General features: G+C 36.1%; 2 protein-coding genes across 3 annotated transcripts in view; one reads left to right on the top strand and one right to left on the bottom strand.

The window, feature by feature from the left end:
* Nucleotides 1–2,530: 2,530 nt before the first annotated feature.
* Nucleotides 2,531–7,622, top strand: LOC126682417 (photosystem II stability/assembly factor HCF136, chloroplastic). Of its 2 annotated transcripts, none has more exons than XM_050378099.2 (8): nt 2,531–3,159; nt 3,264–3,394; nt 3,483–3,615; nt 5,393–5,515; nt 6,385–6,459; nt 6,707–6,822; nt 7,058–7,150; nt 7,443–7,622. In XM_050378099.2, exons 1-7 carry the CDS (start codon nt 2,632–2,634, stop codon nt 7,122–7,124), a joined length of 1,173 nt encoding a protein of 390 aa, XP_050234056.1. In that variant the 5' UTR covers nt 2,531–2,631; the 3' UTR covers nt 7,125–7,150; nt 7,443–7,622. The 2 variants fall into 2 exon arrangements, with proteins under 2 accessions (XP_050234056.1, XP_050234057.1); XM_050378100.2 differs by having other exon boundaries at nt 7,361–7,622.
* A 1,037-nt stretch (nt 7,623–8,659) lies between these two features.
* Nucleotides 8,660–16,245, bottom strand: part of LOC126680894 (uncharacterized) — a 28,329-nt gene continuing 20,743 nt past the window's right edge. The window contains exons 8-13 of the mRNA XM_050376162.2: nt 13,148–16,166; nt 12,930–13,062; nt 11,946–12,469; nt 10,930–11,829; nt 10,141–10,317; nt 8,660–9,304 (exon numbers count right to left, since the gene is read on the bottom strand). Coding sequence (XP_050232119.1) covers nt 9,107–9,304; nt 10,141–10,317; nt 10,930–11,829; nt 11,946–12,469; nt 12,930–13,062; nt 13,148–16,166 — 4,951 coding nt within the window. The 3' untranslated portion in view covers nt 8,660–9,106. The remainder of the gene's footprint in view (nt 9,305–10,140; nt 10,318–10,929; nt 11,830–11,945; nt 12,470–12,929; nt 13,063–13,147; nt 16,167–16,245) is intronic.

Genomic DNA, 16,245 nt, shown 5'->3' with positions numbered 1-16,245 from the left:
GTCCGCTGCTATTTTTTTAATCTTTGTTAGGCCTTTTAACTTTCATCTGCAATCAAAAGTATACCAAAATAAATTAAATGTCTATTTTCAAACTATGTTATATCTTATAATGGAAAATAGGATCCAAGCTAAGTCTGTAATAATTTTTTGATTGTCATACATGTTCCCTAAACGTCTGGTTAGATTGAATTAAACTCTGTCAAATTATGCACTTTCAGCTAATACATTGAATGACGGGGTTGAAGAGGTTTGGTTGCAACGAACTTTCACAATTCTTCTAACTGCCAACACCTGATATACTCTTAGTAATACATCTCAAATACATAAACAATACATCTCAAAATATTCAAATAATATATATTAAATACAATTTTAATAATACATCTCAAATAACATACATAATACATCTCGAACTCAATATTAATAATGCATCCATTTAAATATAAACATTACGATTTACACACCTACGTGCAATAAAAGTATCCCAAGTCTCAGATTTTACAAGGATTATTTTCAGCTCACAAAATTTATGAAGTAAACCTTTCTAGAAGATTGTCCATATCCAGAGTAGTTATACCTGCAAAAATTGGAAAATTCATATGAGAACTGTAAACTATAAAAATGCTTCTGATCGCAAAGTTGAATTAACAAAAAAAGTATGCATGTGGGGCTTTTCTTCTAACATCATGGATAACATATTTCATCTCAGAGATGGCAAAAAGAAAAAAAAAGCTCAAACTCATGAACCATTAAAACTGGATAACACCAGGGAAAATGATGATATAATAGTCAAACTCAAAGGTATTAACACAGGTTACAACTTAACCAACAACATGGAGGTCAAAACAATTACTTTTCTCTAGATATCAAGTTAAAAATCCTAGGCATGTCCATAATTATGTAGGAGCCAATTCATCAAACAAGTGAGCAACACTACTGAAACAACTGCAATCAGTATTCAGTACAAAACAAAACTATGCTGATTATGCTGATTTCCCAAAAAATTCACAAGCTGTAAATAATGAAAACATTGCGGAGACACAGAATTACGTCTCAAATACCACAATCATAGCTCATCCCATCTTCATGTAAAGGAACACAATTTTCTATAGAATCAAGATTGCACAAACTTGAATTCTAACTATGCATGTAAACACATCAGACAAATCAACAACAACTAACCAAATAGATGGCTTCAGCAATATAAACAAACCCAGCTAAACTAACTCATCACCAATTAACCAGAAAACACCCATTAAATTTATTGTTAACTAATCCAAGAAAGCAATATACCACCAGAAATTATAAAAACACCAAACACCCAAATGCATGAACTACATAAAAATCACATTCATTAACAAAAAAAAAACTATAAATATATAAAAAAAACTTTAAATGAAGAGAAAAGTAGAGTTACCCCATGATATTAACTCTCAATATTTTCCATACGTGCTTAATTCGATGAAAAACGACATCCAAATCGTAACCTACCAACAAGCCTGCAAAGACTACGTTAACAACTTAGGTCAACCCGCCGCATCTCAAATAACCCGCAAAATTGATTGTCTTTCCGAGTTAGTCAGCAACCCATTATCCCTCGTCAACAAAATTAGCGACGGCGACGATAATAAAAAGATTAAATACATACATCTATATAAGGAATTAGAAAATTTTTCGAAGTGGATATCAATGTTGATGGTCTTTTGAAGCAAAGTTAGTGGGATTGTCAGAGAGAAGCTTATTGCAAGGCTTGCATGGTGATCATCACGGTGGTGGTGGTGGTGGAGGAGGAGGAGGAGGAGATGTGGAAGGAGTGAAGGCGATGACTACAAAGAATTGTGTGAGACTTAAGGAAATATAGAGCAATGAAAAACTGTGTTTAAAAATGTCAGAATTTTATTATAAGTGTCATTTTAGGAGAGAGTGGGTATTAACTGAAATAAATATGAAAGTTGAGATATTATTTGTAAAGTTAAAATTAGCACTGATGTAAATATTGAAGAGAGTTAGCATTTTCGTAATATTTCCGCGTGATTAGCTTAATTATGTAATTTTCTCAAAAATTATTAGTGTAATTAAATAAAAATTATACTATGTTATTATAATAACAATTATACTACGTTATTATAATAAAATTTACTATAATTACTCAATATAAATTTTTATATTTAATTACACTACATATGAAATTTATTATAATATTTTATTGTAGTTAAATAAAAATTATAGTAAAACATAATAATAAAATTTTAACATTGTAAATTAAATAATAAATTATATTAAGTAATTAAAATAAATTTAATACTTAGTATAGTTAAACAAAGTAATTATAATATATTGTTTACTTTTTGTAAATAAAAAGTATCGGAATTTTCAATTGAGTTAACCCTGAAGTCCTTTTTGCACAATTTTTGATGACTACAAGGACTTAAATGAGACGCAATCCACCACAGGGACCAATCTGTATCTTTTGCCTTTTTCTAAGTAGCCCCTTTTGGCCAATTTTATATCCACACATTAGAAGTGAGATGCTCAAAACAAACACCTACTCAACCACCACTAGATAAGAAAAACAAATACAGACACAACACAACATAACTCAGTGAGTCACTTGCTCAAAATTTTACAGACATGGCCTCTTCAACCTCTGCATTCACAACCAACATTCATTGTCTCAACACCACTACCAAACCCCACTCTCGGCTACTACCCAGAGCTTCCCTCAACAACAGCAACACTAGCCATAGCTTGAATCGCAGGCAACTCACTGTTACACTGCCTTTACTATCCCCACTCATGTTCCGACACAACCAGCCTGCATTTGCCGAGGAAACTCTGTCTGACTGGGAGAGAGTTTACCTCTCCATAGACCCTGGAGTTGTGCTTCTTGATATTGCATTTGTCCCTGAGGACACCAACCATGGTTTCTTGTTGGGTACCAGGCAAACGCTGCTGGAGACAAAAGATGGTGGGAACACTTGGTTTTCGCGGTCGATTTCGTCTGCTGAGGATGAGGATTTTAACTACAGATTCAATTCTATTAGCTTTCATGGGAAAGAAGGTTGGATTGTTGGGAAACCTTCCATTTTGTTGTATACTAATGATGCTGGTGATACTTGGCAGAGAATTCCTCTCAGTGCTGAACTCCCTGGAGATATTGTAAGTTATTTGCAGTTTAATTAGATGATACTTATCGGGTTTGCCACTGCTTATTCTGAGATAAAAGGCGAATTAGTTGGGTTCTTTTTGCACTATTTGTGTAGGTATTTATAAAAGGAACTGGAGAAAAAAGTGCTGAGATGGTGACTGATGAAGGTGCAATTTATATCACATCAAATGGGGGATACAATTGGAAGGCTGCTGTCCAAGAGACTGTTTCAGCAACTTTAAATAGGTAGGTGTGTTTGAGCTGAAATCCTTTATAACCATAGATTTTAAGTTTTGGACAGGCAAGATGTTCATATTGTGTCATTGTTGTGCAGAACAGTATCTAGTGGTATTAGTGGTGCAAGTTACTACACCGGGACTTTTAATGCCGTGAATCGGTCCCCGGATGGAAACTATGTTGCTGTCTCAAGCCGTGGTAACTTCTATTTGACATGGCAACCTGGCCAGGTGAGGTTCTTTCGCTTGTTGATATCTAAATGCCCCTTTTAATTTGCTTCACTTTTAGCTGTCATGGATTATATCTGCTCTAAGTTCTGTTTTGTTATGCACGACAATGGGATTTCTATCAATTAAGTTTAAGAATTTAAGTTGTGACATCTAAATTTAACTACCATGTAATTTGGACAATGAGGTTGCATTCGAAAAGTAAGTGAATAGATTTGTTCCCATTACAATGAGGAGTCGGGGATGCATGTGATTTTGGTCAGGATTAGCTTTTGATGAACGCGATAGCACATTTCTGACAGTAACTTGCAATAGATATAACTGACAGTTACTAACTATAAAGCTCCACTCTATTCTGCATATTCATAAACAGAACTCCACGCTTTAACTGATGGACTGCAGTATGATGCATTACCCTTTCATTTTTCTATGTTGGAAAAGAAAATATCTGTTTACTAGTGCTCATTTTCTAGAAGTTAGCAAATCCTCAAGTTCTGGAGAACTCAAGCCTCACAAAAGAGGATACTTCTGGATATTATCATTTTCATTATGGAGAACTGAAGTGTAAAATGCATATTATTCAGGAACATATATATTTAGCAATTGTAAGCAATGCATTATGATGGTATCTTAAGGAAATCGTCTAATCTTATCAGTTTAGATTTGGGTATGAATTTCGGGATAGACCATGGAACATGAGATTTGTGTAAATGTGGGTTTGCTCCATGATGACTACAGATAATATTCACTGAACTCCTCTTTGGTAAGAAGGAAAACTGCATCAGTTTTACATTGCTAGAGCCTTGAATTCTGGAAGTGTTTCGCATTCAGGCACCTTTTATTTGGCCTAAAACTTAACTTTTGAGAATAATGGTTGATTAGTAGAGATGACTGGGCAAGCTCTCGATTAGATCTCGCTCGGCATAGAAATTCACGGAACTTGTAGGAATGACATTATGCTAATCCATGTTCCACACGGCCAAGAAAGCATCGTTTTTTAATCTCATTATCAAAGAAATCGCTTCTTTTGTCACAATGGCGAAGGGCGGTCAAAAGAAAAGATAAGAGCCACCTAAGCATCCCTTTCACAAAAACCTATAGATCTCCTCAATGTTTCCTGATTATGGTGAAATGTACTGGATTTTTTTCTTGGACACCTGAGTTTGGTGGCGTGTTGGCTGTTGCATGGTTTGGAATTCGATCCCGTGCTTGTCTTTTTGAGGTATTGGTATTCCATTGAGGTGAGAAAGGAAGATGAAGCATAGTAATGGGAGAGGGAAATTTGCGAAGCATAATGATGGATATCGAAACTACTTCTGTTCGATGTGAGAAGTAAACTTCAAACTATGCAGATTATCCTATGCAAAGTCTGTAGAAACTCATTCTTCAGGGTCTCCTTAGTTGACTTCTATAGTCAGATTTTTTTACAAAACCGCCTTTTATGATTTTCTATATTCAGTTAGAGTTACACAGTTTCAGAAAGCCTCAAGCTAGCCAGCAGCAAATGTTAATAATAATATTTCAGTTCTCTACAAACCATTAGTTTCAGTAGTCTCAGTGATTTATTCAAGAGGCTAACTTACCTCTATGTCTCTATTAGTAACTTCCCCTTGTGTGTTTTGCATTTGCATGCGTGTTGCATAATCTTTTACTTTTTTTTTTACCTTTTCCAGATTTTCAGTTGGTGGCCAATAGTTCTATAAGATTTTATTTTCGGGCTTCTTCATGTCTTGACTATAATTATATTAGCTATGATAATCATTGCTTTTACTATTTGCAGCCGTACTGGCAGCCACATAACAGAGCAGTGGCAAGACGAATTCAGAACATGGGATGGAGAGCTGATGGTGGTTTGTGGCTTCTTGTCCGAGGAGGGGGGCTTTATCTCAGTAAAGGGACCGGAGTAAGTTGACAATGTAAAGGGATATCTCTAGCAGTTAGTGTGAACATTTTTATTCGCAAGTTTTCACCATTTTAGGCCTGTTAGCTTTCACTAGGTGATAGTACTTGGTTATACCAATTACATTAGAATTTAAAACTAAATCATAAGTCGCAAGCAGGTTATTAAATATCTTTAAATTTAGGTAAGCCCGCATTTCGGGTGGAGAGATCTTGATCAAGTCTCTTGTAATAGATTTGTTTGGGAGGGCTATACTTTTTGTATAGCTGACATTTGATGGCGCATTGAGCCTCCGATGAATCCCAAAAAAATAAAATTAAATGGCCTGACTACTGCCGTATTAACATGCTTCAAAATTAAAGATAGTAATGCTGTAGTGTTCATAGTGGTATCAAAACTGGATAGATCCAATTTTATGAGTAGAAATGAACTCAATGTGGAAATAGTGCAGTACTAATTCGATGCGTCTTCAGCATAACGAGTTCTTTTGTTAATGAATCGGGCAGTGATACTATCCATGGTGGTGGCCTTAAAAGTTACACATATATTCTCACATGCCACTTCTGCAATTAAATATACTTGGTTATTATTATATTTTTTTCTGGGAATATATAATGTTGTCGTGTATTACTTGATACAAAACTATTTTGTGGATTTTTTTTCTTTTACTTTCCCATTTTCATTTTACTTGCATTTAGAGTTCATGGTTAATGCAGCCTTGGAACTTGTGGTAGTTGTAGAGTGCATTCTCTTCATGTAATTTTTTTATTTATTGTTTTATTTGTCAGCCTTGAATATTTGCCTTCTACTGCTCCTTGTTAGCATTGTTTTACTTTTTTGCTTTATTCTTGAAGTACAATTTCATTTGACAGATAACTGAAGAATTTGAAGAAATTTCACTGCAAAGTCGGGGTTTCGGAATTCTAGATGTTGGTTACCGTTCAAAGGTAGCAATTTTGTCATGTAAAGAATTACATTTGTGAATGAATAGATTTGGTATGCACATTATGGTGTATTTTTAATATTTGATGATCAATGGTAGGGGCATGCGGCCTTAAGATAGATTTCACAAAGAGAAAAGGCATTTGAAAAATATTTTGGCAAGCTTACTATATTCAAATACGGCCCTTGCTCGTTTGTCTAATTTGGGTCGAGCCTCTACAATTAGTACACTGCCTGATTTTGTTTCTGCAGGATGAGGCTTGGGCCGCAGGGGGTAGCGGGATTCTGTTGAGAACTACCAACGGTGGAAAAACATGGATTCGCGATAAAGCTGCTGACAATATTGCAGCCAATCTTTACTCAGTGAAGTAAGTCTAGTCCTGTTAAAAGATTAAATATGTTGAATTTTTTAAGTGATAATAGGTTTTAAGAGCAATAATTTTTTTAAGTTATTTAAGAATCTATTGCCCTCAAGGCTCTAGCAAAGCTTCGTGTATGTTGTCATTGGCATCAAATCGCGAACCCTTTAACGGCCAATAGTTTAACATGTTTGTAACTTCTCAAACATGTAGAAGATGTTATTCATGCTGTCTTTTTTCACAGGTTTATTAATGATACTAAGGGATTTGTGCTTGGAAATGACGGAGTCTTGCTTCGATATCTTGGGTAGAAGTGCAATTTTCCGATAGTAATAATGTACGGTTCTCTTTCTTCTGCTCGGTTTCATAATTTTCTCATAAAATTTTGCACTCAATAATTCTTGTCCATTTAGATATACTTATGGCCAATGCTGCGCTAAAAGCTCTCAAGTCTTACCTTTTGGCATTTCGTTTCCATTTCTAAAATGCTTCAGAAACCTCGAAATTATTTCTTCATATTTTTTCTTTCCGGCATTTTCCGTTTCAGAATTTTCATACTGCTGAGCTTACGATTTAGGAAGTTGTTATGAACGCTCAAATGGGGAACTTTTGAAATTTGTTGCTTGCAGGCCTTGTCAATTATGTAGAAATTTAGTGTGCTTTGAAGAGAGGTATGAAGATTCTTGTATGTCACATTGAAATTGTATCTGAATGTTGCAACTCCATTGAGTTTCATAAATGTCTTACACAAATGTTAATTATACAAAATAATATTTCATATTTGATCTATGTAAATTCTATTTTGCACATTTCAAAGTCGACTAAGCTACTGTGGGACATGATTTTATACTTTCAATATAATATTTTTTAACCAGAGATACGCGTTATGTGTTAGTGTTAGAATTAGTTGAAATAACATATTGAGAAACCAACCAACGAAAGGCAGGGTGGAACCCCTGACCTTCCGGGATGCACGGCGAGGAGTGTAGCCACTCGGCTACTCCCTCGTGTTCATGCTGTCGATATTTCAGCAAGGCTAAATCGATGAGAAACACTATATTAGTACAATATTTTAAAGTTTAGTAACTGATTTGGTAAAACAAAAAATTCAAAAGAGTTCAGACACACTAATGTTGTTATTCCAATTTTTAAAAGCAAACTGATCCTCAGGATTGTTTGTCGTGTGAAATCTAGAATAACTCTTGTCGCTCATTTACAATTACTAATTTAATTAAAAACGCCTATCGATTTTGAGAAAACTATCGAGTTGGAGCAAAGATTACCGCAGGAAAATACGAAAATAAATTCACAGATTGTCAACTATTTTGCAAATTTAATTTTAGAGATGGGGAATATTCAAAATGACATTTTCTCTACTGCTAATTTTAAAAATGATCAATTGTTACACATCAACTGCTATCTATCGGTGTTGCCGAAGGTATGTTCTTAGTCGTTAAAAATAAGTTTAAGTTTTTTGCACTTACTTGTGGTGATAATTAGAAACAAGCACTAAATTGATTTTTTTTTCCAATTAAAGAAAAAACTGAAGATTTTTAGAATCTCACTACTTCAATAATTATTTTTTGTGGTTAAAATATGATATTAACTTCTAATGTACTCATAATTTTTTTTTGCAGTGTCAAATATTTTTAAAGATTAATTGTTTCTCACATTTGACAAAATTAGAATAACTTAATAAAATTAACAGAAACAGCTAACATTTGAATTTTCTCGATCATCACACTAAAAGATCCTAAAATCAAATCAGGTACATAGGGTAGACATGCCTTTTCCCTCGCTTTTTAATGACCAAAGATCGTAGATTTTGTAAAAATGAGACACAATATGAGAAGCAGCTGTACACTATATTTGATCAACCTGTTGTATATATATACATGACATATTTTACATATCTACAATCTTTTTAACATGGATAATATATGTTTTCTGACTCTTTATTAATCGGGTATTAAGGGGATATCTCTTCCTGCAGTTTCCCATCTTTCCTTAAAACACGCTATTCCAGTTCAGAAAGGCGTAAGTCCCACTTCCGATGATGTTTCCATCTGCAGCCCCTCGTCTGAAAAGAATGTCGAGGGAAACATGTCTTGATTACAAAGATTCCTTCTTCTTTAGATCGAGATATCAATCTACCTCTGTTGGTTGACCCATTATGATTGATATCGTATGGATATCATAAAAGTGCCAACGAACGCAGTGCACCTATTGCTGAAAACAGCCAGGATGCAATACTTGCCTCTTATGCGAGACTGCTCGCTATTTGAGTAGTAAATCATGGCCGGAAAACTCTAATAGTCTTAGAGACCTGAAGCCGACAAAATGGACATCTCGAAACAGAAGAGGCGCATCTCCGGCAAAGCACATGACCACATGGAACAATGGTCATGTCAACTTCATTGCTTAAGCAGACTCGACAAACCCATGCTGTTTTTGCTGTATCTGCTTCTTTTGCTGCCACATCAGACTTTTCCTGCAAATATGTTCCATAAAATTAAGTTTTGCAGAACGCAAATAACACTGCTGCAGATAGAACATTATAATCGGCATGAGCTTTAAAACTTGTATTCCATAATCTTTAAAAATGTTGCAAAAATTTGATAACCATTCATCTTTCTCAGAGAGTTGCGTAGAAACAATGAAATATGGTTTGGGGAAATCTTTTAAAACTTTTGAAAATCAACCCACCAATCCTGAATATTGTTGACCATTTCAGGTATTTAAACCACCACTAGTCACCGCTCATTCCTAAACAAATGAAGATTAGAAATTGTACCTTAGTTCCAGACCGAACCTCTACTTTTAAAAGGAAGAAGCTTAATAGTTCAAAAAATTGAAAAAAATAATTGGCTTCTTGTAAATCTAACTAAAAAAATTTGAATTTGGTATTTTTAGTCTAATTTAAAAGGTTAACAGTAATTTTAACCAGATTCCACTTATTGTGCAATTTATGTGTTTTTCATTTTCTCAATGTACATTTTTGACATTTCACTTTATTATTATAGTTTACTACATATAATTTCCAAAAATTGACTAAACAATGCATCATGTCACATGTCAGTTATAACTTTTGAGATTGAGAAAAAAATTACTGTAAGCTTCTATAATTGGGTTAAAAAACTTAAAAGTAAAACGTTTAGATTTACAAAAAGTCAAAAAGTTAGAAATTTATATCCATTAGATCTAGAAAAAATAGAAGAAAAAAAAACTTAAAAGACCTGGCTGTCTTGTTTGCCGAACAGTTGATGAATGACTGAGATTAATAATATAGTAATACAGAATACTGAATTGCAAAACTGCTTCACAAACCTGTTCAAGCAGAAGGGCAGCCTGAGACTCTTTCAGTTGTTCCTGCAGAGTTAGTGTTCTTCGCAGAAGAGACTGCTTCTCCTCATCAATGTTGATGCCTGCTGCAGAAAGCATCTCATGAACGGCTTGGACAAGTTCTCCAGCTGATACTCGCCCATACTGGAGCTCTTTACTACCCTGCATTTTACATAAAAAGATCTCAGTCAAGTGCTTGAATGTACTCTGTTCATTAAAATAAAACAAATATTATCATAGAAATAAAAAACAAAACAGACTGCTTGACTGCACCTAACTACAAATAATCAATCATGAACTCATGCTTCCAATATCTTTCTCTTCCATCCAAAAAATCAAACCTTCAAATCCAGGCAAGTTAAATAAGCAAGACAGCTCCACTACTAAATTGGAAGATGTTTAGTATTAAAAAGAACTTGGAAGATGCTTTGGTCAATTTTTTAATGAACACTCAAAATATGAAGACTAGCTTGTAAGCAAACACTAAAATACTCCATTAATCATTTCCATGCCTTATAAATAATGTCTTAAATGTACAAATCAAAAAAGACAAAGTAAAACACCCCAAAATCTTTTGCCATGAGTAGATAAGGAAAGATATAGATTTTAATGAACAAAGGAAGCTTGAATAGGAACAGGAAGGAGCACATGATCTAGCACCATAATTATATCCATATTCATATTGCTCATATTGCTGGACTCCGTGAGACTGGAGCCATGCTCATATTGCAATAAAATCAAGCGATTCAATGCAGACCAAGTAAATATCCAAACCTGATAAGCATTAGTGTTGGTCCTTCGAGAACTCTCTGGCACCTCAACGACAGTCCTCGTATCATCTACAGCTTGACTTATATCTGGCTGAATAGCAAGAGGAGACTCGTTTCCAGCTGATATGGTTTTAAACGAGAAGACGTGCGAAGAAAGAATTGGCTCAACCACTCCTGGTGTCGTTTCTACCTTTAGTCTGTAAAGAGATTGGCCAGATGATGGTCTAACATCCTCTGGAACTTTACCATATTTCAACTTTTCCCGATTTTGAAGCCGCCATGCCACTATTTCCCCCTTGTAGAAGGGCCTCAAAGGATGAAGTTGCACATGAAGAGCATCTGCAGGCAATATTTCTTTACCTACTAACTTATCACCTGTAGATTCAGATTCTCTCTTGGCAGAACAAAGTTTCAGTACATTTAGAATTGCCAATTCAGAGCCTTCAGGACATAAAAATAGGGATCCTATAGGTAGTGGTGCTGAGAGGCCCAAAACCTGGCTTGTAACTATTGCTACTACATCAACAACTGAAATACAAGCAGGAGGTTCGGCAACCAAAATAGAAGTTTTTATCCTGTCTACAAAGTATAGGCTCCTATGTTTAGATCCACCCTCCCATTCTGGAACAGTAGAGTTTTTATGGAGGGTAATATCTAGAGACTTTGGTAGAAGCATGAAACGGGTATGGATAAATTTAACAAACTGCAACTTTTCCGTAACAAGTCTTAGTAACTTCTGTATGGTTTCAAAAGGTAAATTATCAGCTGGAAGAACATAAATGCTATTTACAAGACTCCATACAGCACTCTGAAATGACGTGCTTGACAGCTTTGCTTTGATTAGTGCAAGTGGGACAGACCCAATAGATTCCAATGTCTGTAAATCTTCTTCCTTATCAAGTTCCTAGAAACCAACATGATTTAGCACCAAAAAACAAGTAAAAAAAGAAAAGTTTACAATTAGGATTTCTGGTACTTGGGAAATGTTAAAATTAATTTTAGAACATATAAATTGTTTACCTCTAAGACAACATCGGATACTTTCTTGATGCCCAAAGCTATAGAAATTCTCTCTGGAACATCTGGGTGAACAAACCTTAACCTTGATGTATCAATATGTTTAATATAGCGAGAGCCATTAGAATCAATATACAAGCATGATTTTGCATGAACAAGTCTGCAACCATCGTCTGGGACTATTGCATTAGATTTCCAGTTCAAACTATCAGATGTATATGCCTCAACTGTCACATCACAAAGAAAATACAAAATTTCCATCACAGCACGGAGTTCATTTGGGTTTAAACGTTGATATCCACAAGCTTTTTGGAGATTTAATAGGAGATCCTTGGCTGCATCAATAGATAACACTTCCTGTAGTCCTAACTCTTTAAGAATTTTCAAGAAATGGAGATATGCAGTGGGGAGTTCAAAAGCAAATGGCGACAAATTAACTGTCAAGCGAACAAAAAGAGAGTTTGCTGTCACCAAGCGTGTCCCGTTTGCAGCCGGTAGAAACGCCACTCTCTGCAGTTCTTCTAAATCTGAATAAAGGAAAATTTTGAAGATTAGAGAGGAACTAAGACAAAACAATTAAAAAAAAGATGTGACAGATGCATTCAGTGATCTTGTCACTGATAGGCAGCATACCCATAGATGCCAGCAAGGGTGCCACAATACATAAATTGTATAATTCCTCCAAAACTGTTTACCTTTTCCTCCTAATAAAATTTCTTTCTCATATCTCAGGTAAAAGAAAAAATAGGCAACTTGGCAAGGACAGAAAAGAAAGTATGAACACCCAAATTAAAATATTTACATTTTGTTGGCGGGAGGTGCATGGATGAAGAGAGAAATATTGCAGTTAATAGAGCATAGTACCTAGCAGAGAAGCCAACATCTATATTCCTACATAATCAAGATTCTACTTCTCTTCTCGACTGTTTCCATCCTTTTCCATTTTAAGAGAAATATATGGAATTAAGAGAAGAACCAAAGAGGTACCTGAAGAAGAAAGGGAACCCCAAACTCTTTCCAGGTATTTTAGTACTGTACAGAATGCTTCATCAACTGTCATAACTCCTGAGGCAGTGGGCCAGTGAGCAAGCGTGTCTTCACCACAATTTTGTCCAATCACCTGAGACACACCCTTGTTAGCTACATATGTATGTACTTGAATATAAAACTACTTTGCGAATTTATAGAACACTAAGAATTGTTACCTGCAGATGTTTTAGGACTGTAGAAAAAGCTGGAGGACTCCTAAGGTGGAGTGCTCCCCATGAGAATTCGGGTGGAACAACATTTTGTCTAGTAAGAATAGGAGAGCAACTCCAAGCCAAAGGCCAATCCTTCAACAGAATACCTTTACTGTATGAGGTAAGAACTCTCTTGCCACCAACGTTGGGAAATCCCAGTTCAGCAGGTACAAATGCAATCTTACCAATGGCATTACAGAAATTATTTCCATAAAGGACAGCAAAATTTGAGATCACAGCTTCAACAACGGATCCAGCTAATGTCCATATTTCCAAAGAAACTTCATCATTAGAATCTCTTTCAAATTCATCGAAATCCCTGTTTGGTTTCAAACTCTGACTGCCAAGAGACTCTACTTTTTTGGCACACTCAAGAATCACATCTGCTTCAGCAGCAGTTCGAAGGCCCATTTTCCTTAGAATACGAAGCCACCCATCTGTGGTAAACCTTTCTCCAGGAAATTTCTTAATCTCACCAGAGAATACGGTTGTTAATAAAGCATCAGAAGGATCAAATAGATCCTTGGGCCTTGAGAGATCCATGGAAAATTCATCTGCATTCCTCACAAATTTAGTCTCTTGCAAAACTTCAAGTAAAGAAGAATCATTCTGGAGATCTTGCCAATTAGTGTAAAGATAGATTAAAATATCCTCCTGCTCAGGTTGACGTTTGCCTTCAAATTTAGGTAAACCAAACCTTTTCAAAATCTGTGGATCATTTAACTCTGGGACCCCAAGTGCTTGTAATAGTGAACCTTCAATTGAATCTGTTGAATAAGAAAGACAATGCTCATCAGATGGCTTTAGGAATGAATTTGAAGAGATCATACAATGATGTTGTCCATGCAAGCTGCTGTAGGATCCCACAACTGTTTTGTATATAGGCAAACAACGCAATACATCAAGCTCTTCAGATCCATATTTGGAGCCATTAGAAAAGAAATCCTGAGCAAAAAGACTGAAAAGTTCATCTCGATCTGAATCTGAAAAAGATGCAAGTTCTGCAAAATAGCCAGCTTGTTTAGCTGCAACAAGCTTGGAAGCAATAACTTGCCCTAGTGACTGATTGAGTGAAGGAACACAATTACATGAGGCTGCACAAGCCATGAAATCAGCATCAAAAATAGGTATGTTGCACTGATTCAGAAGAGAAAACAACCAAGGATACCGAATTTTGGCTAGTTCAAAAGCTGAAATGTACAGCTGCAATACAGATTCAGAATAATGATTCACGGACAACCCAATCATATCACTACCCAAGCCACCAGCATCTGAGATGCCATTTTCAGAGCCTAAATCAGCAAGGGGAGGAATGAAGATCAAATGACGAGCCTTTACACGGCATAAGATGGGCCTGCCAAGAAAGGCAGGAACTAGAGGCCAATCAGAAAATAATAAGAGTTCGTCTGCTGAACCAGTGAAACATTTCCAAAACAATCTTATCCATTCATGGGAAGGACCACCTTCGTCATTGGAAATTGATCTATTTTTCCATGAGAACCACGGGGCCATATTGGAACCCATAACATGATTCACCCAGTTCTCATGAAAAAGCGATCTCATTTGACTAGCCAGTAAGTGAAGAGAGAAACTCTTTAGTCTTACTAATGATTGTTCAGCACATTTTTTTAGAATATCAGATAGGATAGACCTACATAAAACTTTCGGATGAATAAATTTTGCAGCCAAAGGCATCATGAGGGCCAATTGATCCTCATCACCAAGCCAAAGTTCAGTAATTCCCAACCGAGCGAGATCATTAGTAGCAGTTGGACAAGGTAAGCCTTTGAGCTCACTCACAACCTGTAAAATCATAGGATTTACATTTCCATAGCCGCCATCTGAAATGCCATTCCTTATAGGCCCTCCAGCCATACCAATGTCATCAACAACTCCCCGGCCAAAATCAAACAAAGCCTTCCCTAAACTTGTCATAAGTTCAAGCGCATCTCCTGAACTGGCTGAGCTCTGGCCTCGAAACCCATGAAAACTCTGGAGATTAGTTGTTGATCCTGAAGCGGAGTTGCCAGACCTTTCATTAGCTGCTCCACGCACAATATTGGAGTTATCAAGGTTAGCTGACGTATTTTCACCAGAAAGATTAAATAAGCCTGGAAACTCAATATCAGACAAGCAATACTCCAAAACATCGACATAAGTATCAACCGATCGAAGAGAAATAGATGTTGACGACATCCGTAGATGATTCCGGACCATTTTGGGTTTAATTTCTCGAACTGTAACACCCACAGCTTGGATTTCACTCACCAGTTCCCAAGGTACAGAAAACACAGGATAATGTTCCTTAACAAAGCCACAAACAGTTGCTGGAAGCAAATTACTAGTTACCCCATTTCCAGGTTGTGAAAGAAACATCCCCTCTTCAGACTTCACGAAACTTCCTGAATATAGCTGCCATAAAGGAAGATCAGCTACACGAGCATAGAATGGCCTTATTATTTGTTCTATCAAGCATTCCCAATCTGTTTTGCGCATTTCGATTTGGACTGAGTTATTGTCATCATTAGGCTGAATAATCAGTGTGTCCCCGTTAGACCTTGGCCAGAAGGAATAAATCTGATCTCCATATGCCTTCAAATAGAGAGCTGTGGCATGACGGGCACTTGATTCAATAGCTGAGCTTGAAGGTTCTCTTCTTAGCTTCTGCATTTCCACCACCATTTCAATGTAGGAATCACAAACACAGGACATCAGTTCTCTGTTCCAAGCTTCAATCAACTGATCCCCAGCCTCAGCCTGTGCTTCCAATAAAGATCCCCTGCCCTGGTACTTAAAGAGTGTACGGCCACCATTGTGACGAACAAGAAAATAACCAAGGATAATAACAGGCAGTGGTATACTACCGGATAAAGGAAGAGGGGACATAACACAGCTATTGAGCTGCACATCAACAGGGTGACCATTTTTTGATATATGCGCTGCAACTCCAGCAACAGGTGTCAAATTGTAAGCAAGGTATCTCCTACGTGAAAAAATGTAACCATGCAACACTTCAGAGAGATATTCATTCCACAAGGAACAATTATTGAAAATAAATACCA

Source organism: Mercurialis annua, linkage group LG5, assembly GCF_937616625.2.
Source record: "Mercurialis annua linkage group LG5, ddMerAnnu1.2, whole genome shotgun sequence".
NCBI lineage: Eukaryota > Viridiplantae > Streptophyta > Magnoliopsida > Malpighiales > Euphorbiaceae > Mercurialis > Mercurialis annua.
This window is presented reverse-complemented; position numbering and strand designations above follow the sequence as displayed.